Source organism: Sebastes umbrosus, chromosome 10 (genome assembly GCF_015220745.1).
Source record: "Sebastes umbrosus isolate fSebUmb1 chromosome 10, fSebUmb1.pri, whole genome shotgun sequence".
Classification (NCBI taxonomy): Eukaryota; Metazoa; Chordata; class Actinopteri; order Perciformes; family Sebastidae; genus Sebastes; species Sebastes umbrosus.
In genome coordinates, this window is record NC_051278.1 from 9,472,477 (window position 1) to 9,498,266 (window position 25,790).

The following is a 25,790-nucleotide window of genomic DNA, read 5'->3' on the forward strand; positions in this document are numbered from 1 at the left end:
TTTTGTTTATTTGTATGTGTTTTGTTCATTTGCAGTGCATTGAGCTCTCAGGGCCACCATAAATGGTAAATGGACTTGCATTTATATAGCGCTTTTCTAGTTACACTACATGTCAGCATTCACCATTCATACACTGATGGCAGAGGCTGCCATGCAAGGAGCATGGCAGCTCCTGATGGGCAAAGTTGGCTCCTTGCCAACTTTGCCCATCAGGATCTAATTTAAATACTCATTCACACACTGATGGCTATGCCTTTCGGAGCAATTTGGGGTTAAGTGTCTTGCTCAAGGACACATCGACATGTGACTCGGAGCAGCCGGGGATCAAACCTCTGACCTTCCGATTGGTGGACAACCTGCTCTACCCTCTGAGCCACAGCCGCCATAATTAAGCCACCATGCAGCTGCTTGCAACATCCCTGACCACAGAACTCAACACTTCAGCCAATGTCCATGTATCAGCCTACTGTATACTACCGTTAAGTCCAAACATCGGAACAGTTAATGCAATTCTTCGGAGAAGAACGGAAACAACTCATACGTATCCTCATAAAACTGTTCTTATGATATCTTACAAAAAGTTATTCCTCGTTTTTCGTGTGTTTTACGTGTCAATTTCCACTCGTTACATGCATACAGTCTTTTCAAAATAAACTTCCGTCTTCACAGGAAACAACTTGTTAGGTTTAGGCAACAAAACTGCTTAGTTAGGTTTAGGAAAAGATCAACTGGGTTGGGCTTAGGAAACAAAACTACTTAGTTAGGTTTAGGAAAATATCGTGGTTTTGGGTTAAATAACTCCAGAAGTGGCATAATTTAAGTACAGAAGTTCCATGAAGGCAACAAAACTACTTGGTTAGGTTCAGGAAAAGATTGTGGTTTGAGTTCAAATAAGGTATGTGACAAATAAATCAATGTCGACTTCTGGTTTCACACGAGGTACAAACAGCGGTCTCCTGGGTGAAACTCTGGTGTTTTTTGACCCACCCATCTACCATGACCTCTTCCCTACACGGTGTTTGTCGCTTTTTATACTTCCTGGTTGACAATTAAGTGGATTACATCCAAATTGATTTTGTGGGATTTTTACAAATTACAGTGAATTACTTTTCGTAGGTGTAGCTATGAACGGTGTACGAGAACAGCCTGAACTACTTCATTAGTAGTATTTCAATCACTCAAAGAAAAGGAGGCTACAGAGTTCTAGCAGTAGAGTGTTACACCATTGAACATTTGTTTTTGTCAGAGGCGCTCCTGAGCATCTGACTGTTAAAAGCAGTCGGAGAAAAATGAAAGAGGTTACATCATTAACGTCAAACCCACCTCCTTTGCTTCCTCTCTTCCTCCTCCTTTGCTCTCTACACCACCTCGGGGTGGAAACTAACACTGACTGTGTCTTTCTGAGGGCAGAACAGAAGAGTTTTCTCCATTTTTCATCTTTCCCCATTTCCATCCCTCTCCCTCCCTCCTCAACTGTTAAGGCATCAAACGACTGCTTGCTCTTGTTGCCTGTGGTGGTGAAAAGCAACACAGAAGAGATGTGAATTCATTTTCTATCCCCTACTTATTCTGTTGATGTCTTTTAGGTTTTTTTTTTTTTCCTCGCCTCTCTCTCAAAACTTCCTCCTCTTCCAACTTTGATGCTGCCGGAGATGTCGACACAGCACTAAACAGGCACAGATGGGCTGATGATGAAGATAAAGAGAAAAGAGGCTGGAGGGTAAGAATACAGAGGGAGGGAGGATGATAAAGAGTGGATAGATAACAAGAGGAGTAGTGCGAGCCGGGTGAAAGAGGATGAACAGAGGTTGAATAGATATTAGCACTTGGAGATAGAAGTGTCTGGCTATCTGCTGTGGCGACTACTGATAGTGAGACAGAGAGATGGTTAACATCTTAACTGAAACGTGTCCGCTGGGTAGACCTTTAACAGCTTCATTTTGTACTCTAACAGAGGACACTCACTCAAGTAAAGTGGAATCGCTATACAGAGACTAATAAAACAAGAATTATAGAGTCTGAGGGATGGTTTTAGATGTTTAAGCTGTAATATAATGAAGGAATATCAACTGAATGACCTTGAGCTACGTTTTGTGACGTGCTTGCGGTAGTTATCACAAATTTGATTCTAATTCCAAATGCATCCATTATAAAGGGCCCTATTGCACTTTTGGTAGCCATTACAAGCTCGACTTTTCTTTATTTGCATATGTGTTTTACACATGGACAAGAAAATGAGACGGTAGTACAGTACAGTATTATGGAGAGTAGCGGTGTAACGATACATCAATCTGGATCTATATATCGAATCACTCATCAACAATCCACTATCATAAATGCAAAGTCAAAATATCAATACATGTCATTTAAAAGATACACCTTTATTTTGAAATTCCCACATCATATTTATTGTTTTTATTTAAAAAGAATAGATTATTTTTCATTTAAATGGCTGGAAGAGCCCAGTAATAAAATTGTCAAATCATATTTTAGTTGCTTTTTGTGATATAAATGTAACTGATTGTGTTAAATGGGCATATGATATCATCTCATATCAATCGAAGGCCCCTGAAATGGATCAAATCGAAATCGTATCATGGCAGACTTTATAATCTTGTATCGTGATGACACTGGTGATTTACAGTTTGCACCCCTAAGTGCTAGATCCTCACACCAGGATTCATCACAGCTAGAGATAAGATAAGATAAGATAAGATAAGATAAGATAAGATAAGATAAGATAAGATAAGATAAGATAAGATAAGATAAGATAAGATAAGATAGGATAAGATAGGATAGGATAGGATAGGATAGGATAGGATAGGATAGGATAAGATAAGATAAGATAAGATAAGATAAGATAAGATAGGATAAGATAAGATAAGATAAGATAAGATAAGATAAGATAAGATAAGATAAGATAAGATAAGATAAGATAAGATAGGATAAGATAAGATAAGATAAGATAAGATAAGCCTTTATTGATCCTCAGAGGGGAAATTTGTGTGTTGCAGCAGTGCAAAGACAGATATAAGTACAGATAAACAGAGAAGTAAAAAAAATAACTAGAGACCATCTTGAGATGGGATCACACCGGCCGCGATGCCAAATCTGGCCAGGGGCATAAAGTGTGTGTGTGTGTGCCCTACTTATGGCGCCCTTGCTTGGACCACTCTCATCTTTTAACTTGGCCTTCATTTTGATCTCAACTACACACTTATACATTTTCTTGACTGATTTCTCCACAGCTGTGACGCTACATGTTGACAAAATCTGTCCACAGACCGACATAAACACCTGGCAAAGTACTCAAAACCGCCTCTATGGTAGTTCACACTACAGTTGGTGTCTCCGGGAATACATTTTGGGTCGTGTCTAGAAGGTAACCCCCAAATTGCGAAAAAGTGCAAAAACTCCCACAAGACCCGATGCCTGACGACCTGTCCTAACCCTAACCCTAACCATTCAAGGTCAATGCCTGACCTTAACCATCTCGCAAGTGTTTCAAAACTTGGGGGTTACCTTCTAGACACGATCAACAATTTGCCATAATGACCGCTATCGCAGTCACAAAATCTGTCCACAGACAGACAGGAATATAAACAGCTGGTACTCAAAACCCGCTCTGTGGCAGTTCCCGACACAGTAGAGGTGTCTCCAGGACCACATTTTGCCAAGATGACTCACACACAGGCTCATCAGGTGAAAACAATACCAGCGTCGCTGTCATGGCAAGTGGGGGTCCCCATCCCCACTTCCTACCCCCCTTCTTCCGGTGCCCGTGCAGTCTCAAAGACGACATTTTGCCATTGACTCACGCACAGAATCACAAGCGAAAACAATAAAACAATACCAGCGTCACTGTCACGGCTGCAAGCAATTAAAGACAAAGTCACGAGGCAAAGTGATTTAAAAAAAAAAAAATCTGAAAGAATCTGCACTGAACTTTTGCTTGGAGTTCAAAAAGAGTCTCCAGCCACGCTTAGCAGCCGTGTGAGGCTGTACTGGGTGTCAGCGGATGGCAGAAGTTAAGTAGGCTGCCACAGCTCGCTGTAGGAACACAGAACATTGGCAAGCTCTGTGGACACAGCAGACAGGACATCCGTATGACTAACGCAGGCAAATAAGGTTGGGAATCAGCAAAGCCTTCCTCCGGGGTGACTGTGCTGCTCTCTTGTGACATTTTTAGGCCAATCACCGGGCTCATCACAGAGGGCTGGCAAGATGCACTGTGATGTCTTGTTGATTCCACTAACATTGAAATAATGCGCGGTCCATATAGCGATACACACACACATACACCAACTGATTCACTCATGGCAGAAAGATGAGCTCATGCTGCACGGGCAATGGACGTGGAGTGGATGTTCTTGTGTACTCCACTGCAAACAAAGTGCTGCAAGCTGTCCATTACAAAACAACATTGTTCTCTCTCTACCTCTCTCTCTCTCTCCACTGGTCTGACACACACGCAAACAAATACAAAAACAAACTCTTCTATGTACCAGAACTTACAGTTCTTGTCTGCATAAGGATTTTCTGAATTCCATGTATATTTGGTTTGAGAATACAAATATACTTTTCTGCAGAATTGTTTCAGAATTTAAATGCTAAAATGTCCAAACACAGTATGTGGACCATCGTGGGAGGAGAGAGGAGTGGGTATCATTGGAAACTTTTGAGTTTGAGTACAAACCTGTTTTGGTTCATTTAAAGTTACTGTGAGGAACTTCTAACTGGTTATGAAACTGTCTCAATTTAATACTGATGCCTCTGTATGACCTACATAAGTAAACGAGAACATCAGGATGAAGATTGGTTATTTCTATATAGTTATTCTTAATGCTCGTCACCGGTGTCACTGGGTTGAAGTCTGCACAAAATCGGACGAAATCATGCAGGTTCACCAGAAACTCCTTCAGCTCAGACTCAAGTGGGGCCTCTGGCAGCGACCAGCCCACCGCAGACAGACCCAGATCCAGCACTATCAGTTTGAAGACTGTGTAACTTTTTAAAGAAGAAATACAAATCTCTCCTCTTAAAGTTGAATTGACATGCTTTGGATGACGTGTGTTACCCACAGGTTTTTGAGAGACTGGGGAGGGTGGCCTCGGACCCTCTAAGGGGTCCAATCATGCTCCCCCGGAAGAAAGTTAAATGCATCAATCTGATGCACTTTGAGAGCAAAATTACGAGGCTAGATCTATGAAGAACTTGGTGCTCTAGTAAACAATTTAATCATAAAGGTTGTATGGTTATGAATGCTGATGGCAAAAAGTCCCACAGCATAAGCACGGTTAACGAGATGGTGGTTCCCACGCAGACCCCTCTCACTGAGGACAGTCCGCCCCGGTTGACAGTCATGCCGGGAATCCCGTCCCTCCCCACAGGGAGAGAGGACGTACTGCAGAGAAAGGACTCAAGGCTGGGCAGCGGCGAGGTCCGGGCGAGGGGTGTTGTAAAACTCACGGTCGGGCCTTTCCAAGCAGACCTCGGTTGGGGCGCACCAGACGATGCGCCCGGCGAGGCCAGAGTAAAAATATTTTCAGTTCATTATGAAACTGTGGCGGGCTGGATGTCAGATCACTCTGATTCAGTTGAGTTTGGCTGCACATATATTATTCAGTGCTTTTTTATTGGGCATCAACGTATTGTCAAAAACAGAATGGACTTGAAGTGTAAATAAACGCTTCAGTTCAGGTTGTGGTTACATGAGACACAGCTGAGACGGAGCCGTGCAGACAGCTGCTGGCTAAAGTACAGCAGAAGTCTAGAAAAACTGTCTCATTAGCATCAAGTCGGGTTAAATGCATTTTTCCTGGACAACCAGCACTGGCTGCCAATATCATCCCAACATTGTGGTAAACAAACTCAGTACAGAGCGATGATGTAACTACAGTGAAGAGGCACGCAGACACAAAACTGTTTCTTTTCTTCAAGTGCTCCAGAAAAAAAGTCAAGCCAACAGATTCCTCACTCTCGTTCCAACACACACACACACGCAGACTATAGCTCAGGGTTACTGTAGCCGCACTCCCCTCCTCTTCCTCCATCTGCACCAAACTGCTTAAAGTGATAATGAGTTGTTTTTAATAATTAATTTGCATATAAAAGCCGAGCCGTCTGTGTGGGTGGCAGAAACAGATTCTAGATCACAGTCTGGCTTCTGGCAACGCTTCAGAGAAAACAGAGAGAGAGAGGCAGGAGGCGAGAGGGACAAAGAAAAGGACAAACCGAAGAAACAGAAAAGAAGAAGAAGAAGAGAATGAGGGAAACAAAAAGAGAGACAATGAGAGGAAGAAACAGAGAGATGAAATAAGGATGCGCCAGAGAAAGACTGCTGTGAACAAAACATTTTGCATTCATGTAACACTTTTGTTGTTCATGTTTCAGAGTGTTTTCATATTCCTGCAACTTTTTTTTTTTTAATGCTGTTCAGTTTGTTTGTTTGTGTGTTTGTGAGTGCCATCCTTTCAGTTTGTAGCCTTGCTATTGAGAGGAGTGTGTGCCAGGATAGAAATGTCTGCCAGCTGGCTTTGACATTGAATTGTTCATATTATTTTTACAATATTGTGGTCTGAGTGTGTCTGTGTTTTGTAAAACCTTAATACCTCACATCGGGGCACAACAATCGATCAAAAGAGAATCATTGATTGTGCCGAGTGATTATTACTTAACTCACAACAGCAGAGATTTACATTCTTATCTTATCTCAGACTTACATTTACAACAATCTCTTTAGCTGTAAAAAATTTGAAAAAATGATTCAGCCAGTGTGAATTTTTCTGGCTAAAATGACCTCTATTACGAGCACATTCAGTCAGCTATTGCGAATTCACAGAAACTGAAAGCAAACAAGGTTTTGTTGGGAAAGAAATACCACTCTGTATAATTTTGATTTTTGAAAAGAGAGAGAAAAATCGAACATTTTCTTTTTTTAAGTTCGGTCTTGTGTAGTTTCACCTGTCATGTCTCGCTTCACTAAAAAAAGAAATTTACAAAAAAAAAGAGCGGACACTTGAAGTAAATCGATGTTTGTTTCCTGACGCTGTTAAAGTTTTGTTTATACCACTAACTGGAGTAAAACACACTATAATTTGAAATGTGATTGGTTGGGGAAACAAAATGCATCTTTTTCATCTATGTTACAATCACATTATCTATGTCAATACAAGTCTAATTTCTATGGTCAAGCACAGATTAGACCAGTAAGGGTTACAATCATTGTCTACGGTTTGATGCAACATTGTGCGACGAGTTTACCAAAACGCACTGAACTGTTAAATGTCAGCATACAGTACAAACCTGTCACTTGTAACAGACCAATTGCCTTTAGAAAAAAAGGGAATATACAGGCAGAACATTGATTTTCAAGATCCATTTATATATGAAATGGGGATTGCACCGCTTGGTGGCCTGTGACAGTAAGGTGTACCTGTTAAGGTTTTGACTTCGGCATTATTGTTAGTAGTTTTTTTCTCTTAATAATCTTTGAATCATTGAGTAATTAGGTGTTATTTGACAGACCAAAAAAAGCTATTTCAATCGAGCTACCTTACATTCAGTGCAGCCAGGACAGCTGAGTCAAATGTGTAATGTTTGTGGGAATGGGAGTGTTTTTGTGGGGATCACAGGAGTTTATACATGAACACACACACTACTTCACACACATTTTGGTGAGCGTTCACACCGCCTTGCATAGCTCGCAGTATAGAAGCAACCCACTCAGTGAAACACTCAGAAAACACACACACCTCACACACAGATAATCTCTGTGGAAACAAGACAAGGAGACGTGCATCCACCCACCTACGTACACAACCTACACAATCACATCCTTTCTCTCCCATTATCCACACAAAGGAAGGTTCAGTCTTGACACTGACACACACAAACACAAACACAGACATCTCTACTTTCTGATAAAGACATGTACGATAACAGTGTTTTTGAAAGGTTATTCTCTGCTGTGTGTGCACCAACTCTTTGTATCAGATCCAATAAGACTGTTGTTTGGGTGAAATTGTGGGTTGTAAGGGATTTAATTGCCTTCCCACACATGTAGCTTAGAAAACATCACCAGTGTGATACACATATATATATATATATATATATATATATATATAAGTGCAGAGAAGGTCAGCGACTGTACAAATACAAACTTTACAGGCTTGATGAGTGAAAGATACTGGAAGCCAACCATGAGGCCTTGGCACAGTGGCACAAACAAGTCTGGAACACATTCAAATGTGTTGGAAAAGATGCCAAATGTGATAAGTAGCACATTTAAACTTCCAGCACAACAGCAGCCAAAACCATGCAAACAGACTTTGATGCAGTTTCTAGCCTTTTAGCATTCAAATTCAGTTCCTCGCCAAGAGGCAAAAGATGGGTAATCATTCATATTTGATCATTAATATGAAGTCTCCCAAAACAAATAGATAGATGGTGGTAGCCTTTCAACAAAAAAAGGAAAACATAAGTAAGCTATTACGTAGGTTTCTCTCTCTTTAGCAAATACTGGCATCAAACAGCCTTACATCAAACATATGCAACAATTTATGCACACGTTCGTGAAATGGCAGCTCTGTACGCAGCTACAACAGCTCAAAATGTAAAAAACAGGAGTGTTGATACTCACTGGAGCTGCAGCCAGGGCCTCCTTGTCGAGGTACTTTTTCCTCTCGTACTTGTCCCGGACGAAGACCTCCACTGCTCTAAAGGTTAGGATTAAGGACTGAAATACTGCACAAAATCATCCAAATATCCATAATGCACACACAACAGAAACATACAGTACACATGAGGATAAACCCATCAACATGGTGTAGTTCTTGGGAATACTGGAGGGGAAAAACCTGGCAATCCCCAGTCTTTATTTCCTGATTTTATGGGCGTTCGATATGGCAGGCATTAGAAAAAAGGAAGTTGTGAATAGGAGGTTGCCAGTTTGAATCCTGGACAATAGAAATATAGGAGGAGATTATGTGTGAGAAATTGAGACTGTCCTCCAAAGTAAAACAAGTGTGTAAGAACAAAATCTCATGTTCCAAATCAAACCACGGTCTTTCCCTATCCGATCCCTACAGTATGTAGTTTTTGTGCATAAACCAACCAAACCTCAATCATGGCGACAAAACATCAGGAAAGGGTCCTAGGAATTGTATTTTTAACTGTGATTTGTTTTAGAAGGTACTGTTCCTGCCGATAAGGACATCAGGTGAGAAAATCCTAACATTGGGTCATTTTAAAAGCAATGAGAAGCAACATATTTTGTCATTTAGATGGGATGACTTGTTAAATGTGCGAAATAGAGCGCAGTGCAGAGCGGCGGCCATAGCTAGCCAGCGTGCCTGTCAAAAAGAAGTCGTCCACGGTCAGATTACATCACTTTCCTGAATTTGAATTCACTGGTGTTAAAGTCTATAATCCTCGTAGCATAATGGTTAAGGCTAAGGCTACAACTAACAACTATTTTGATAATCAATTAATCTGTTGATTTATCGATTATCAATCGTATAAAAAGAAAAAAGAAAAATATTAGTTCCAGCGTTTTATTAAAAAAGCAAAACATTCCTCATTTTCTTGTACATTGCTCTTTTACCACAATAAAAAATGTAATTAAATAAATGAACATTCGTATAAATATAAATTATATTTGATCAGATATTGCTTAAGTTTCTGTTGTGAAGAAATAAAGGATTCACTTTAGACTGTCTCTGACTAATGGCATGAAATATTCAAAAAATGTACATCATACAGTGTCTCTCTGACCTGATATCAGCTAATTAGCGACTCTGGCAGATTTGTGTCTGTTTTGACGGACAAACGCACAAATACAGGTTTATTTAAAAATAAACACAATGGCAAAAATACCTTCCGTCTGCCCTCCCTGCCTATCTGCACACCGTCAACAACAAAAGCAAGCAAAAAAAATGCCAAAATAATATAATGTGGTGTTGAAAACCTATGTGAAAATGTGTAAATGCCATGATCAGTGGGAACCCTGATGAAAAAATTGACATGGGTTGTATCTCCTTGTCAAATGGTGTCAATACTAATATTGTTCAGTCAAACTGATGAATCAGTAAACTTTTGACAGTGAATCACAGAATTGGTTTCATTAACAACAGAAATTATGGGTGATCATGGATTCCTGCCATTGTCAAAACACCATGACTTACTGTGCACACACACACACACACACGCTCAACCTCACACCCATAAACTCCAACTCCCACACCGCCACCATCACACCCGGGCACTACATCGACGCTAATCCCGACTCTCTTATCTCCCTATTTCAGCAACGACGCTTCTGTCGGATCGAGTAATAGACCTCAAAAGATTGAAAAATGATGACCACCCGCACGAGTCGAGCTGCGAGATATGCTGGAGGAGGCAGGAGGCTGCTGGAGCTGCATCTCAAACGCAGCACTGATTTATCACTGTTGACTGGAAACAGCCGAACAGATCGGACGCTCAGAACAGCACTACGACCGATTGTAGAGAATAAAATGACATGGTGGTTATGTACACATGACCACAGAGGAGTGTTAGATGAAGACGGATGGTACACCAACGAAGGACCAGAGGGACTGATATATGGGCCCATTGTTGACCTTTGACATGAATCATATCCTATATTGACCATTAAAACCCCATATCAGTCAAACATCAACGAGTCACACTGGTGTAAAACGTAGGAAAAACACTAATGTAGGAGCTGAAAATAAAATAGCAATCCTACTCCTATCTTACTCCATTTTGTCATTTACATACACAGTAGATTTCAGGGCCAAAATGATGTGTGAGTATGAACACAGAAGGACGCATAGAAAACGCTCACACACATTCAGGCGGTAGCGACTCTAATCCCGGGTCTGTTATCTGCTGTTTTCAGCCAGCGGCGCTGCTGTCGGAACGACTAATGGACTTCAAAAGAGTGAAGAATGATGACCACCCGCACAAATGGGCCTGCCAGATACAAGATAGGGTATTAGAGCAGCATTTCAAACAGGGAGATTATTTATTTCGGTCTGCTGGTGGAAATATGAACATATGCTGCTGTGTTAACCACACAGCTGTCTTCTCTTGTATGGTGGAAAAGGGCAAACTGGATACCGCTGTTTCACCGCTGTTGTATACACAGATACTGCTGGAGGTGTCCTGATTAAATGTGGGGAATGGCGCTGACTTAGCGGAGCATGTCGCTTCATATTTGCTGCTGGAAATGATCGGGGATCTGCCGACTGAAGCTGAAGTTTGATGGTGATGATGAGTTAGATTTGAGACTGTGATTTCTCCGCCTTGACACAGAGAAGAGGTCCAGTGCGGGAGTGATTTCAGGGTTAAACTGATCAGTATGGTGATATACTGTATATCAGTAGTAGTATATGGTATTGATAAGATTAGAGTCATTCACCACTAATATTATAGAGCTACTCATTGATCACAGCTCACTAACAACCTAGTTGTTCGGTAATTAAACAAAACGAAAATCGTAAACGAAATCAGACAAAATCATGCAGGTTCACCAGAAACTCCAGCTCAGACTCAAGTGGGGGCCTCTGTCAGCGACCTCTGGCAGGAGGTGGCGAGCTCTGTGCTTAACCGGCAGCAGCAGCTCCTCCTCCAGCCAGGAGCACAGCTTTGCCTTGCTGCTGCTCCGCCGTTCCCCGCTGGGAACCAACACCGACACCTCGCTGCTGAAAGGCCCAGGCCGTGTTGCTGGGCTCACTGGAGGGAAGAGAGGCACAGGAGAACCAGAACTAGGACTGCGCAGGGCAGACTGCCAGACCCTGCTGCTGCAGTAAAATGAGACGTTTTCGAAAGGGACTCAGGTGCTTGGAAACACTACCGCCTTTGTCCACAGGGACCGCCAAAATCAAGACAAAATGAAAGTTCCTCGTAGTAACTGTGACTATGTTCAATGTAATGTGTCTGTGAAAACACCAATGTAATGTGACTGGCACAGTAATGTTATTTTTGAACAGACGTAGCATATTGTACATGTATAACCCAATAGGAAAGGGGGAAGTTGACCGAGGTTCTACCGGGTTCAGAGCTTGCTCAACTGTTATTGGAGCACAGAGCGAAAAGGGGCGGGACTTAGGAAGGGTCAATTGAATATGGAAGACTTTGGAGCAACTTCATAAAAAAAAAAAAAAAAAAGAGGGACTATCTTTTGGAAGAGATTGTGCTGAAGCTGTTCTTGAGGCTCGTGGTGAACGTGTTTAAGTGTTTTTTTCCTCTCATTTGTCACCCATCTGTATGTGACAACTATGGTGACATAAGTCATTTGTATGGAAATCTATGGTGACATTGGGAGCTTTAAGATTTGGATATAAATATAGGATGGCATATATGTGATATGCAAATCTCTGCAAGGTGACAGAAGGGTGTGATATAGATGTGGTGACATGCAGTTTTAATGCACATCTAGTGGGACAGCAGCAGTTTATATGCAAGTGTTCGATGACGGGGAGTTTTTACACCAATTTATGCTGACATGTATTGTGACAAGCTGAGTTTTTATGTAAATGAAGTTGGGGTTGAATGAATGCAGGGGGCAGTAAATAGTCGAACACACAGAAAGCAGGTAGGAGGAGGATACTGGTCTGTCTGTGGCCGTCTGAAGCTCTCTGGTAGGTGGGCTTCATACAGCTGTTTGGCCCGGTTGTTGCCCATGTCCACCATACTCTGAAAGGAGAGGAAGAAAGACAAATATATGTGTTGTTAAATACGAGCAAAGCAACCTTAAGAACATGTCAAACACGCACAGCGAGTTCTTTCTTTCATCACATTTGCATTCAACTCTTTGACTCCCGTCCCATTCACGCTCACACACACATACGAACACACAGAGTGAAAGACACACTGTGTCCGTATGTGTCGAGGCTAAATTAAGAAGAGGGTGATAAATGGGGTGATGATAGGAGAAGTGGAAGAGATGGAGTCAGAATAATCAGCCATCCAGGATTAATTAGTCATTGAAAAACAGTGATTAACATTCAGAGAGAGACCCTTTTGACTCACACTCAGCTGATGGATAGGCACTACCTTGAAGACACACAAGCCTTTAACGCTGTGTGCGCACACACACACACAGCGAACAATTGGATATATTAACAACTGGATGATTGAATAAATTACTTGCTTTGCTTAGGCGAGTTTCACAGACACACACACACACACCAGTTCTTCTAATTTATTGTGTGTAATTGGATCAATGAGACATGCTGGTTACCCACAAAACACACCTTTACACAGACTAATTACAGTTTTCTATATTCCCTAAGCATGGCTGTGTGTTTACATATGTATGCACGTCAAGGAATGTTTTTATGAAGAGAAAAAAAAAACGCCACTCAATTTTAAATGTGTGCATTTGCAAATATTTTTGCCTATGTATATGTTCAAAGGTTTTCAACACACTATGGCTGTCAACAGATATTCTAAATTTTAATATATATTCATATAGTAAAAAGAAAACAGATATTCTAATAGTTTGAACCTTTTTTTTTTTTTAGGACGAATATTCAAACGTCATTTTTGGCCAATTTTGACAGCCCTATAACACACAGCAAATATCAGTGTATGAAAGGACAAGGAGATTGAGTGCCAGAGATATTAGGACCATGTTGATGGGGCATTTAATGTCTTAGTAATGTCAAAACTGTACAGATAGTAGGGATGCACCGATCAATCGGCCACCGGTCGAAACAGGCTATTAATCTGCTGATCGGCCATGACCAGCAAGCACGCACTGATGAGTTGTATTCATTAAAGTAAAGTTGATTCAATAAGAAACTCATTTAATACACTGAATCACTTTATTCAAATTGAGGATTTTGTTTGAGGATTTGTGATTTTCTTTAGGGTGATGGCGTCAGAAAATATAAAACCACTGCTTTAGGGTGTCACTTCTGTATTTCCATACTAGTGTGAGTGGTTTTGTGTGTGAAAGGTGTGTGTGTGTGTGTGTGTGTGTGTGTGTGTGTGTGTGTGTGGCTCTGTTTACCTGGATCTGCTCAGGAGTCCACTGGTCCAGATTGACAGATTTGACTCTGGAGATGTGGACTCCCAGGTTGCGGTGGATGCCGGCACAGCGGATGCACATGAACACCCCGAGGTTCCATGACGCCCATCGAGGACCTGGAACAGGAAAGAGAAAGAGAGATTTCTGCTTTAAAGCTGCTGGTTCAAATGTTAATGTAAAGGTCCTGCTGTGTTATCAGTTTAACTGACTCAGCTGCACCGAGGAGTAACTCCATCCCTACCAATGTAGATTCAGTCTTTCAATTCCCTTTCAATTAAAATCGAAATTGTGGAAGTGATAGAACATTAAAACTCGGTCGTGTGACGAAAGAAGCAAAACGAGTGACCGCTATTCTCTCTAAACCTCAACACAGTCTGTCAAAAATGTGCTTCAAAAACTCGGAAGGTGACTCTCACTTCCACAAACTGGACAGACTGTTTGACTGACAGGGGATTTCTGCAGCAGCATGCAGGTACAGTACGCTATCAGAGTTGAACAGAGAGTCAAGAAGTTAATAAGAAAAGATAAAATCCAAACAGCACAAACATTTAAAGCCTTTACTTACTTTGGCGAAATTGTCTCACTTGAAAAACCCAGTTTAGTATTTCAGAACGTACACACTTCAACTTTAGGTTATCCCGAGACGTTTTGAAGACGTTCTTATCAAAAATTGCTCGGGAAGTAATATCCCAAATCCCTTCAATACATGTTAATGGGATTTTACGAAGGAGCATAGTGGGGTTTGTATTATTTATGGATATAATTTGATAGCAGTTCCTGTGGTTTAAGAAATATTCTATATAAAAGGTACAAGCACTATCAGTTATTAGTCATTTTAAAACAAAAGAAAATGTGTCGATATACAATCTTTTATATTAAATGTACAAGCTGTGTTTAAAATTAGAAAGCTAATTTTTTTTTTTAATTGCTGCAGACTTAGTGATTTAAGAAGGCTTCAAATTCGGTCTTTAAAGATGAAAAATTGTAAAATTCATGCACTTTTATTGCATGCGTTCTCAATTAGTTTCATTTTTGTGGTTAATAGCATTAATTCAATGTCACTATAATTAAAAACCCATTTCTAAATATGAAAGGTACAATAAAAACAGACCTTTTAGCTCAATGAAAGACGTTTTGAGTTTAATAAACTGGTTTTCAAAAGCTTTCATTAGCTTTAGGGTAAGAGAATTTTTTCATAAAGCCTAATCCTCGAAAACCAGAATTAAAACAAGAAAAACGTCACATTATCCATTACGTGTGGTATGACGACAGAGTGAACTATAGATCTAAACCCATAGACCAGCAACCTCCGTGTTCTGTGAGGTAAAATTACAGGGTTTTTTTTCCAATGGAGTCTGGTGGCTCTGGCGAGAGCATAGATAAGAGCTTCAGTTCCCCGACGGAAATATAGACTGTCTCGTGGCAAGGTAAAATGGTAAAAAAATTCTAAATATAGTGTGCACTTAAACTGATATTAAAAGGATCCCTTTAATATCAGTGATAACTATCCCTTTAACATCTCTGCAAACTTGGCCAGCCTGTATAAAGTGGGCATGATTATTGGATTTTCTGTCATGGAAAATTACAAAAATTGTCAGACGCAGCTCCGCTTAATTCTACAACTGAAAAAGGGTTTTCAGACGCTGTAAGACACTCCAAAAAGCCCTCTGAAGCAAACGAAGGCCATTAAACTCACTGAAACCCAGAATATCAGCACACTCAAGCAGAATCTCTTTTAAAATATCTTGTTTGAGTGAGTTCAGGTTAAGAGCTCCCCACAGAAATCTGTCGTCCAAACGCATCATCCATCATATATAAAGTAGCACAAAACAACCCTAGCTCTGCCAAATCTCCATGGGGATGAATAGGAGATGGCACGGAAATGACAGTCAAATCATTTTAATGGGCTAGTGGCTACAGTCCCTCAGCGCCATCGTTGGCTCCATCCCTCCCCGGACCGTGAAGCTTACTATCTGTCAATTTGACGATTGAAAGCGACTTTGAACACAGCAAGTGCAAAGGATCAACTTTTATGGATCCGGGCTACGTAATGGTGGTGCAGCAGGGACAGTCGGATGGCAGAGCAGGAATGCACGCAGTCTAGTGGGCTTGCCTTGCCTCGAGTAAGAGCATCAGTGTGTTAATGCAGTGGCACTAATGCGCTAGACGGCCTAAAGGAGCATTAAGGCAGGGATGACTGAGTGTTAAGCCTGAATCAAGCAGCTCAGCCATTGTAAGCTGGACTCTATCTGTATGGATTGGACTTCACTTTGGTCTGCTCTTAGATAACCTCTCTGAACACATTCGCCAAAACAAACATAGTAGTTCTCAACTACATACACTGACACACAGAGCATATGTGCATACCCTCATATGTGCATGTGTATGCATGCAGTGGCTGGAAATCAATTTTTTTGCAGATCATCATGACATTTTCTTAACAGTAGGATTCTCATTCCTTCTGAGTATTTCTATTACTGTGAGAAAATCAATTGAGCGCTTCAGCGGGCTCCGACTGTATTTAGAAAAGTGAACGTCTCGCACAAATTATTCTCTAAATATCAAGTACGTTACAGTAGAAAGACTTTCATCTGCGTCTTGCAGGCTAAACTGTGCTGCGTTGTTTTAACCAGTCAGTCACATTTATCGCCGAGATGATGAGCAGCACCGATGCTCTTTAGTGCTCTGACTGGTGAACTCCAGTGATGACCAGCAATCCCTCTGAGTCACTTAGTGTAATCTGATTATTCCTCACTTTTGGCAGCAACCACAAAGTTCATGTAAATGTCCATTCAGGTTTCCTTTTCCTTTATCATCACTGTGGTAGGTAGGTTTTTAGAATGCAAACTAGGGGTGGGCGATATGGCCAAAATCTTTTGTCGTCATTTTATATCACAATACAGTAATTGTTCTATGAATTTAGATACCGAGTACCGATCCGATACCAGTGTTTAATTAATAAGCTGTATGCCTCACTGTGTGGAAATGACTGCATGGGATCATTCTTTTATGTGTAAGAAAACATCAGGCTTGACTTAAACAATACTTTCCTAACTTTTTCAAACATTTTTTCACAAAATGTAACAAATAAATATAGAGATATAAATATACTGAATTGTTATTTATTATTAAAATAATAAATCGTACACCAGCAACTTGGTAAAAAAATCTTCAAAATTAACAGGAATTACATTTCAAGTGTAAACCTGAAATAAAAATGTCAGTAAATATTGTATATAGTATATAAACATAGAATTGAATTTAATAGATCGGCCCCATTGTCACCGATATCCGCTCCAGCTATTTGAGTCAGTATCGGCCCGATATCCGATTTGGTATTGGTATCAGTGCATCCCTAGAAACTAGCAATTGAGACCATAAACTCATGTTTACAATGTTAACTGAGGTAATAAATCACGTGAGAAGTAGGCTCATTTGCTCATAGACTTCTATACAATTAGACTCTTTTTTGCAACCAGAGGAGTCGCCCCCTGCTGGCTATTAGAAAGAATGCAAGTTTAAAGCACTTGTGCATTTGCTTCACTTCTCAGACCGTAGGTTGCCTCCTGGTCAGGCTATAACTTGGACCAATCAGTAACACATACTATATCAGCCTCTTAGCTTTCATTCATCCTCGAGACAAATATGTCACTTTGAAGTCAAAGCGGTTGAGACAAAGCTAACAGAGAGCACTGTAATGGTGAATAGTGAATCTTTTATCATTCTAATAAGTATATGTAAATTTTGTATGTACGTTAGTACGTAGAGATTTCATTTACATAATGGAAATGAAAAGAACTTGATGAAAAAAGAACAATGTCACTGGTTTATGCCTGAATAATAAGGTCCATGACTCCAAACTAAGTGGTAGCAGGGTGTCTAAACTGAAAAATATTTCTACTAGGGTGAGCAACACAAGCTGTTTTTATCTATGCTCGAATTACATGCACTTTGGGGTAATGATAAACTTTTGTGGCAGCTGCAATACAATAGCAATTGTTTAAAAGAGGAGCCTTGGCTGTGGAGGGTAAAAGCCACTCTGATTTATGAGCGCTGACCTACTGCACTGGTCTGTATCTATTAACCTACGGTTTGCTGTTTGGATGCTGTTCTATTCTGAATCAGCTGTTTCTGTCTGTTGTCCTTTTCTAAAACAATAACCACTGTTTTCAGAATCCATAATTCCTGAAGTAAAAACAATCATTTCCCCCCCAACATTAAAGGTACAGTGTGTAGGATTTGGTGGCATCTAGAGGTGTAGTTGCATATTGCAACCAACTGAGTACCCCTCCGCTCACTCCATCCTCTCCAAAACGGCGGTAAGCTGAGCCGCTGAGAACAAAAATGTGGTAACGCCATTCGCCTCGCTCCGAGGCCATCCTTACCATAATAATACTACTTGAGGATAGGGATGCTCCGATACTGGATCGGATATCAGGCTGCTACTGACTTAAATAGCTGGATCGGGTATTGGTGACAACGGGGCCGATCTATCCAATTCAGTTCTATGTTTATATACATTATATACTGGAATTTTAAATTCCTGTTTAAATTTTGACCAATTTGTTGCTGCATTAAAAAGGTTTGCACTTGATTCCTGTTAATTTTGAAGATTCTTTACCAAGTTGTTGGTGTACAATTACATCTCAGAAAATGTATATCTATGTATTTATTTGTTACATTTAGTTTTACAAAGTTAGGAAAGTAATGTTTAAGTCAAGCCTGATGTTGCCTTACACATAAAAGAATGATCCCAGTCACTTCCACACAGTGAGGCATACAGCTTATTAATTAAACACTGGTATCAGATTGATACTTGGTATCTGCTGATACCCAAAGCCCAGGTATCTGTATCGAGACTGAAAAGCCGGATCGGTGCATCCCTACTAGGAGCAATGGAAGTCACGCGGCGGCTCACGTTACCGCAGTTTCACAAGCGTTTCGAAGAACTATGGTGGCCTTCAGGTAACGTAAAAACGTGAAAGTCTCTCTCTAGAGCCAGTGTTTGGTTTGTCCGTTCTGGGCTACTGTAGAAACATGGCGGAGCAACATGGCAGATTCCGTGGAGAGGACCCGCTCCCTCCGTAGATATGAAGGACTCATTCTAAGCAAACGAAAACACAACGATTCAGGTGATTAAACACCACAGAAAACATAGTTATTAATATTATATTCCATTTCTGCTAATAGATCCTCCGAAATGTTACACACTGGTCCTTCAAAATGACCTTCCCAGAGTCTTCAAATGAATGAATAAATGCAACCGATCACTATGAACTGAATAGGATCAGTAGCTTCTGAATCATTAGTATCTGTTCAGATTCAATAACAGTTTTATTATGCTATGCATCTTTACACGTGCTCTGCATTGAAGTTTGGACAAAAATAGACGGCTGAATTGAGTTCTCTCAGTAGACATGAGCCCTGCAGTCCACACACACACACACACACACACACACACACACACAGAGAAAGAATACAAACACACCAATGCTAATTTGTAGACTGCTGACCTGATTAGACACAAATGAGCTCTTCTCTCACACACACACACTCGCACGCACGCACGCACGCACGCACGCACGCACGTACGTACACGCGCATGCCTGCACAAAAAGAAAAAGATACCAATGCGGATGACATCACAGGCATCGCATCACTTTAATAAAGCATAGATTTTTACCTGCATGCACACAAACAGAAACACACTGAGACAAACAAAAGTCCTCCCAGCTGAGAGACACACAGACAGACAGTCTGGAGGAGTGACAGCACAACTTTCCTACTGGTTGGGGGGGGAGGGGGGAGGGGGGGTGTCCAGCCAAGCATGAAATTAAAGCCCCAACTGTCAACCTGAGGACAGGACGAGGACTGACGGGTGTGTGTGTGTCTGTGTGTGTGTATGTGTGCGACGGTGGCAGCAGGGTGGGGACGGCGACCACACAGTAGTAGGGGTGTAAGAAGAAATCGATACACTTGAGTATCGCGATATTATGTTGTATGAAGAAATTGAGAAGTTAGGACTTATTTTTACAACTGAAATTACATTTTGGTTATTACAGAGAGAGTAAAGTACTGAAAAAAAGAACTGGGTACTGGTACCAAATTCCAGGTACCGGTACGGGTGCAAATGTGAACGGTATCCAACCCTACACTCAGCCCTAGACCATAGATGAGGTGTCATTCTCTTCCATAGAGATAAATCTGTGACCCTCTTCTTTTCATTCCTGCAGACCATTATGCTGTTTGGTGTTTAGACCTTGTGTGAAAATGCTCTGAAGCAACAAAATAAACAAGAAGCATCTGAATTTACTGATGTGATTCCTGCGAGCTTATTCAATCAATATTTGCGAGCGAGAACAAAAGTCTGCGACGAAAAGTCAGGGACGGAGTCAAGATACAATGTTTAGAGCTTTAACGCTGAAAGACGCAGGTTTTTGTTGACTTGAACCATGCCTGACTTGAGTCATACAAATACTGCGGTACTAATAATACTGTAATCTTTATCTGCTCTGAACCACAGCACCCAGAAATCACAGCCCCCTTTTTCTGTTTGAATCATCTTTTATCATCATTTTAGTCTAATGGCTCTTTAGGTTTAATGTCCTTCCATTACTTTGTCTTAATGTCCTCTTGTAAAACACCCTGAAAGCTCAGCGTTAACTCTGTACATACCCTAATATTCATAGTTCTTTACATTATGTTTGGCTGAAACCTATTCATTTTTACTTGGAACGAGAAACAACGGTTAATGTTACTGCATAAAGGCTGAACGGTGCCACAGGCAAGAAAATAAACCATCGCTGTGCTGAAATTCAGTAGTAATTTCCTTTAAAAGAAGTTGAACAACCTCCAGTTCCTTCCCTAATTAATAAAATATCCTCTTAGTAAATCGCCGGACGGCTGCCAAAATGTTGAGCGCGGGCCGGAGGAGAGTGGAGAATCATTGAGTGAGGAGCAGGACGCTGAGGGGGGAAAATAAGGCAACGTTGCTGTGCTGCTCCCTGCTGGTCCATTAGTGTGATTCACTGTCAGCAGTAATGAGGAGGAGTGCTCCTACAAGGGGAAATGTTTTCCTCTTTATTATTACAATAATAAAAACTCAACATCTAGTCTTATTGTTTGTTCTTAAACAAATGGAGGAACATTGCGGTCTATAAATCATGACAGGTGGATACTAAGTGAAACCATTATCAGAGGTAATAAAGACTCGAACAGCTAGAGGGATACACACAGGGAGTGAAGGCAGATACTAGAACTGAAATAATAACTTTTAGTCTACAATCTGGCATGTGGTTTGTTTCATTATGTTTTTTTCTACTCGAGCAATAGCGAGCCTGTAGGCCTCAAGATTTACAATCTCTCGAACTGTTCAGCATTTTAAATTCAGACAACAGACAGCAAACGTCAAGGATGGAGAGAGTGAAGCTATAGGAGTCCATCTGCTGGTGATAGAAAGCAGTGTAGTAAAGTTAACACTCAAAACCAGGACAATCTGCTGCTGAAACTATCAGTCAATTGACAGAACATGTAAACATATTTTTTAGGGCTGCAACTAATGATTATTTTCATTGTCTATTGATCTGTTGATTACTTTCTCGATTAATCGATTAGTTGTTTGGTCCATAAAATGTCAGAAAATGGTGAAAAAAGCTCAAGATGACGTCCTCAAATGTCTTGTTTTGTCCACAACTCAAAGATATTCAGTTTACTGTCACAGAGGAGGAAAGAAACCAGAAAATATTCACATGTAAGAAACTGTAATGTAAAATTGTCTTATTTTTCTTTAAAAATTACTCAAATCGATTAATCAATTATCAAAATAGTTGGCAATTAATTAAACGGTCGCTGAGTCAAGTGCGACATCTAGTGGTAAAATGCGGTATACCGGTCCGGTGTTTGGCTTAAATATCAAACCGGTTCGATATTTTTTGCCCCAACCCAACCCTAATCAATAAGTCAAATGCTCTGACAAAAATAAGAAAAAAAATGTGTGCCAGGTGGGTAAAGGGGGGAGTCAATGGCCACTTCCCCACCTCCTGCCCCCCTACTTCCGGCGCACTTGCTCTGACCACACCCATCTTCAAACTCTTCAAAATATAAGCAGCTGGCATAGTACTCAAAACCACCTCTGCGGTAGTTCCTCATACACTAGACATCTCCAGGACCACATATTGCCATGATGACACACACACAGAGACTCACAAGGTGAAAACAATACCAGCGTCGCTGTTGTGGCTGGTACATACTGATGGAAACACACTAAATTGACTCAGTTGACAAAAACAGTATAGATAAGTTTCACTTTCAGTTCAGTTTCCGTCATAAAATATTGTATATTATAAGCGTACACTTTAACTGATATTGCTTTCTTTTATGTGGCTAAAATATGTTTTTTACATTGCTTTACTCTCGTGTCGGTACTCCTGTCTGTTTCTCCAAACTGGACACTTGCAATACACTATGGATAAGTACCTCATACAACTCCACTTCCAAACACCAAAACTATCCCTTTAATGTGTTCTGAGAGAATGTGTCAGAGAGAAATGTCAGACCAATATCACTTTAAAGTATATTGTTGTAGTATCATGGCTATTAGCTGTTGAGTGAGAACACTGAGGTACAGTAATCAGTATGATGGATGGCCGACATTAGCTCAAACAATAACAACACAGAAGTCTCCTTCCATCATACTGACGTAAAGCTGACCTTGTGCAGAAACTATAAATGCTTCAACGCAGAAATAAACCAAGCTTTTCATTGTATAAGACAAAAAACGGGTCCATTGTGGGTTTCAGAGGGTTCAAAAAACATTGACTTTATGTGACATTGAACCGAACCACCCCTTTACAGTATCAGCAGGCTGAGCTGCAGCTTCTCTCTGATGACCGTCTCCTTCCCTGGACACTGCAAGGCTAACCTGTCCTTCACACCTTTAAAAGGTGGACAATAGCAGGTGTGTGTGCAAGCTGCTGGGTCCAAATTAGTGTGTGAGTGTGTGAGTGTGTGTGTGTGTGTGTGTGTGTGTGTGTGTGTGTGTGTGTGTGGGCGTGAGGGCCTGTGCCAGTTTCTTATATGTGTATGTGTGACAGCAGAGAGGGACCAAGGACAGGTCGTCAGAGCGCTGAGTGCCCTGCAGGCGCTTGCCAAGATCTGCTGTGCCAGCAGCACAGAGGAGAGCTGCATGTGCCAGCTCAGAGCAGCGCCAGCCACAAATCACGATTCACAACACACACACACACACTGCCATGAAGCATGTGTGTGTGTGTCACATTGGTGAAAGGATCGTGTTAAAACCAAAGGCGAAAATTATAGTCTGGACTCTAAGTAGTGGACGGACTGAGATGCCAAGGAGGACAGGAAAATGGAATTGCAATCAATAAGGTCTCTCTCTCTCTCTCTCACACACACACACACACACACACACACAGACACAGAGGAAATGTAGGGCAGTGTGTGTGTGTGTAGACAGGACACAGGAGTCAGGGTGGAATTACAGCCGAGAGGCTAAGGTGAGTCACCACACTGCGGTGGTCACAGCAGGACCGCCACACCCAGACACACTGACTGCAGCAGGAGGACAGATATTGTTCGGCCAAACCCTAAAACAAACTGATCAATCAAACCAAAGCTCTGGACTCCGAGTAGTCAATCAGCCATGGAGGGAATGCTTGTTTTAAAAATCAATAAAAGCTAATACACTGCCTCTGCTGTGCTTCGGAGTGCACTGCATCCAGTGGAGACGTCCACGCTCAAACTCAAAGAGAGAAAATGTCAGAAAAGTTGACAAAAACAACCTCCAGGTCCACGTACAGAAGTTCAGTTATGAAAAAGTGTACTTATTTGTGCTGCAACGATTAATCGATTAGTTATCAACTATTAAATTAATCGCCAACTATTTTGATAATTGAACGTTGTTTGTGTTATGGTGTGACTCACCAAAGTCACACCATAACACAACCGATCAAGGCACCAGCAACCCCTGTGTTCTGTGAGGTAAAATTTTTTCAATGGAGTCTGGTGGCTTTGAAGAGAACATAGATGGAACAACGGCTTCAGTTCCCCATCGGAAAGGGCTGTCTAACGGCAAGGTAAAACGATGAAAATATTCTAAATATAGTTTACACTTAAGCTGATATTGATTTTTTTTAGGTGGGTCTTTCTTTTAGGTGGCTAAAATACGTTTTGCTATCGGCCCCATCAGCAGTACAGCAGTACATTGCTTCATAGCATTGCTGTGCAGTAACTCCTTCTCTAAACTGGGGGCGTGCCCACCATCATCTACTGTAGGTAATACACTGACTATGGATAAGTACCTCATAAAACCCCACTTCAAAACACCCAAACTATCCCTTTAACTTTTTTGGGGGAGAATATAATTGGCTACTTCTGAACAATATTATAATTGTGATTTAAACTGCTATGTGGACTACATAATGAAATGGTTGGTAGATAAAACAACATCTATCAAATATAAACTTATCATGTTTCTGTATGAAAACAATCATGAAATTGTGCAGTTGATTGACACTAACCCCTCCTAGAGTTTTCTTTTTCAAACTATAGAAAAACACAACTTCAAACAAAGTACACTTCGATCATCTACAGACACATTTAGCTTAAATTTAGTAAGAGATCTTTTGCATGACTTAATGTGTAATGATATTTATTTTTAGCTACCTGTAGTATTTGTCCACTTTTCCACAACGCATTCAATCTAACACTTAATTTATTAAAATTAATTTGAACACAACTCATATAAAGTTAGGAGGCTGAGATGCAACAGGTGAGGCTGAGAGTGAGGATTAAGAGCGCCATCTGCTGCACCACAAGGTAAACTATTTCATATGGTCTATTGCACTGTACATTTTGAATTTGAACAGGTCATTAAAGTTACAATATTTATTTTTTTTTCCACATGTTGGAATTTCAAATAAAAAGCAACAGCCCTGCTGCTTGTCTTGTGCCAGAAAATCAGCGCCATCATTTATTTTCTACTGCTTTGGTGTTGCTTTTTATGTTGCTAATGAGTTAACCTGAGTAAAGCTCATCAATTAATCGATTAGTTGTCAACTATTAAATTATTGCCAACTATTTTGATAATCAATTAATCAGTTTGAGTATTTTTTTTTAAGAAAAACAAAGAATTAACAAAAAATACTTGGATTCCAGCTTCTTAAATGTGAATATTGTCTGGTTTCTTTACTCCTCTATGACAGTAAACTGAATATCTCTGAGTTGTGGACAAAACAAGACATTTGAAGACGTCATCTTGGGATTTGGGAAAAACTGATTGACATTTTTCACCATTTTCTGACCTTTTATAGACCAAACAACTTGTTAGAATCCCCGAGCGGTCAAGGAGGAAATGAGGATCAGTCCACAACTGGATGGCATTTCAGCATAGAAGCATAGAAGCATTTTATTTTTATTTTTACCACACCCGTCACAAATGTTGGCCTTCACCTTAGTATTCCCCAAATGGACTTAAATTCACCAGCTTTATATACTCTCTTCAATTGGCCCATATCATTTCCCATATCCAATACCACACACAAATATACAAAAATATACAAATCTATGTACATAAAACCATTTCCCAAATATAAATCCTCTTAATAAATATATACACACACACCTAAATATCTTCATTAAATATCAATAAATATTTCCCTTGAATAAATACATTTAAAACAGTCCCGAGGTAAGTTACGCATGTTATTGACCGTTTTAATGTTAATATATGTCA

General features: G+C 40.6%; 1 protein-coding gene across 5 annotated transcripts in view; it reads right to left on the bottom strand.

Annotated features, from left to right (window-relative positions):
* smap1 (small ArfGAP 1) overlaps positions 1-25,790 on the bottom strand; it is a 91,781-nt gene that overhangs the window by 61,022 nt on the left and 4,969 nt on the right. For all 5 annotated transcript variants that reach the window (XM_037781919.1, XM_037781920.1, XM_037781923.1 and 2 more), the window contains exons 2-4: positions 14,024-14,157; positions 12,617-12,702; positions 8,642-8,717 (exon numbers count right to left, since the gene is read on the bottom strand). In XM_037781919.1, the coding sequence (XP_037637847.1) occupies positions 8,642-8,717; positions 12,617-12,702; positions 14,024-14,157 (296 nt within the window). The remainder of the gene's footprint in view (positions 1-8,641; positions 8,718-12,616; positions 12,703-14,023; positions 14,158-25,790) is intronic.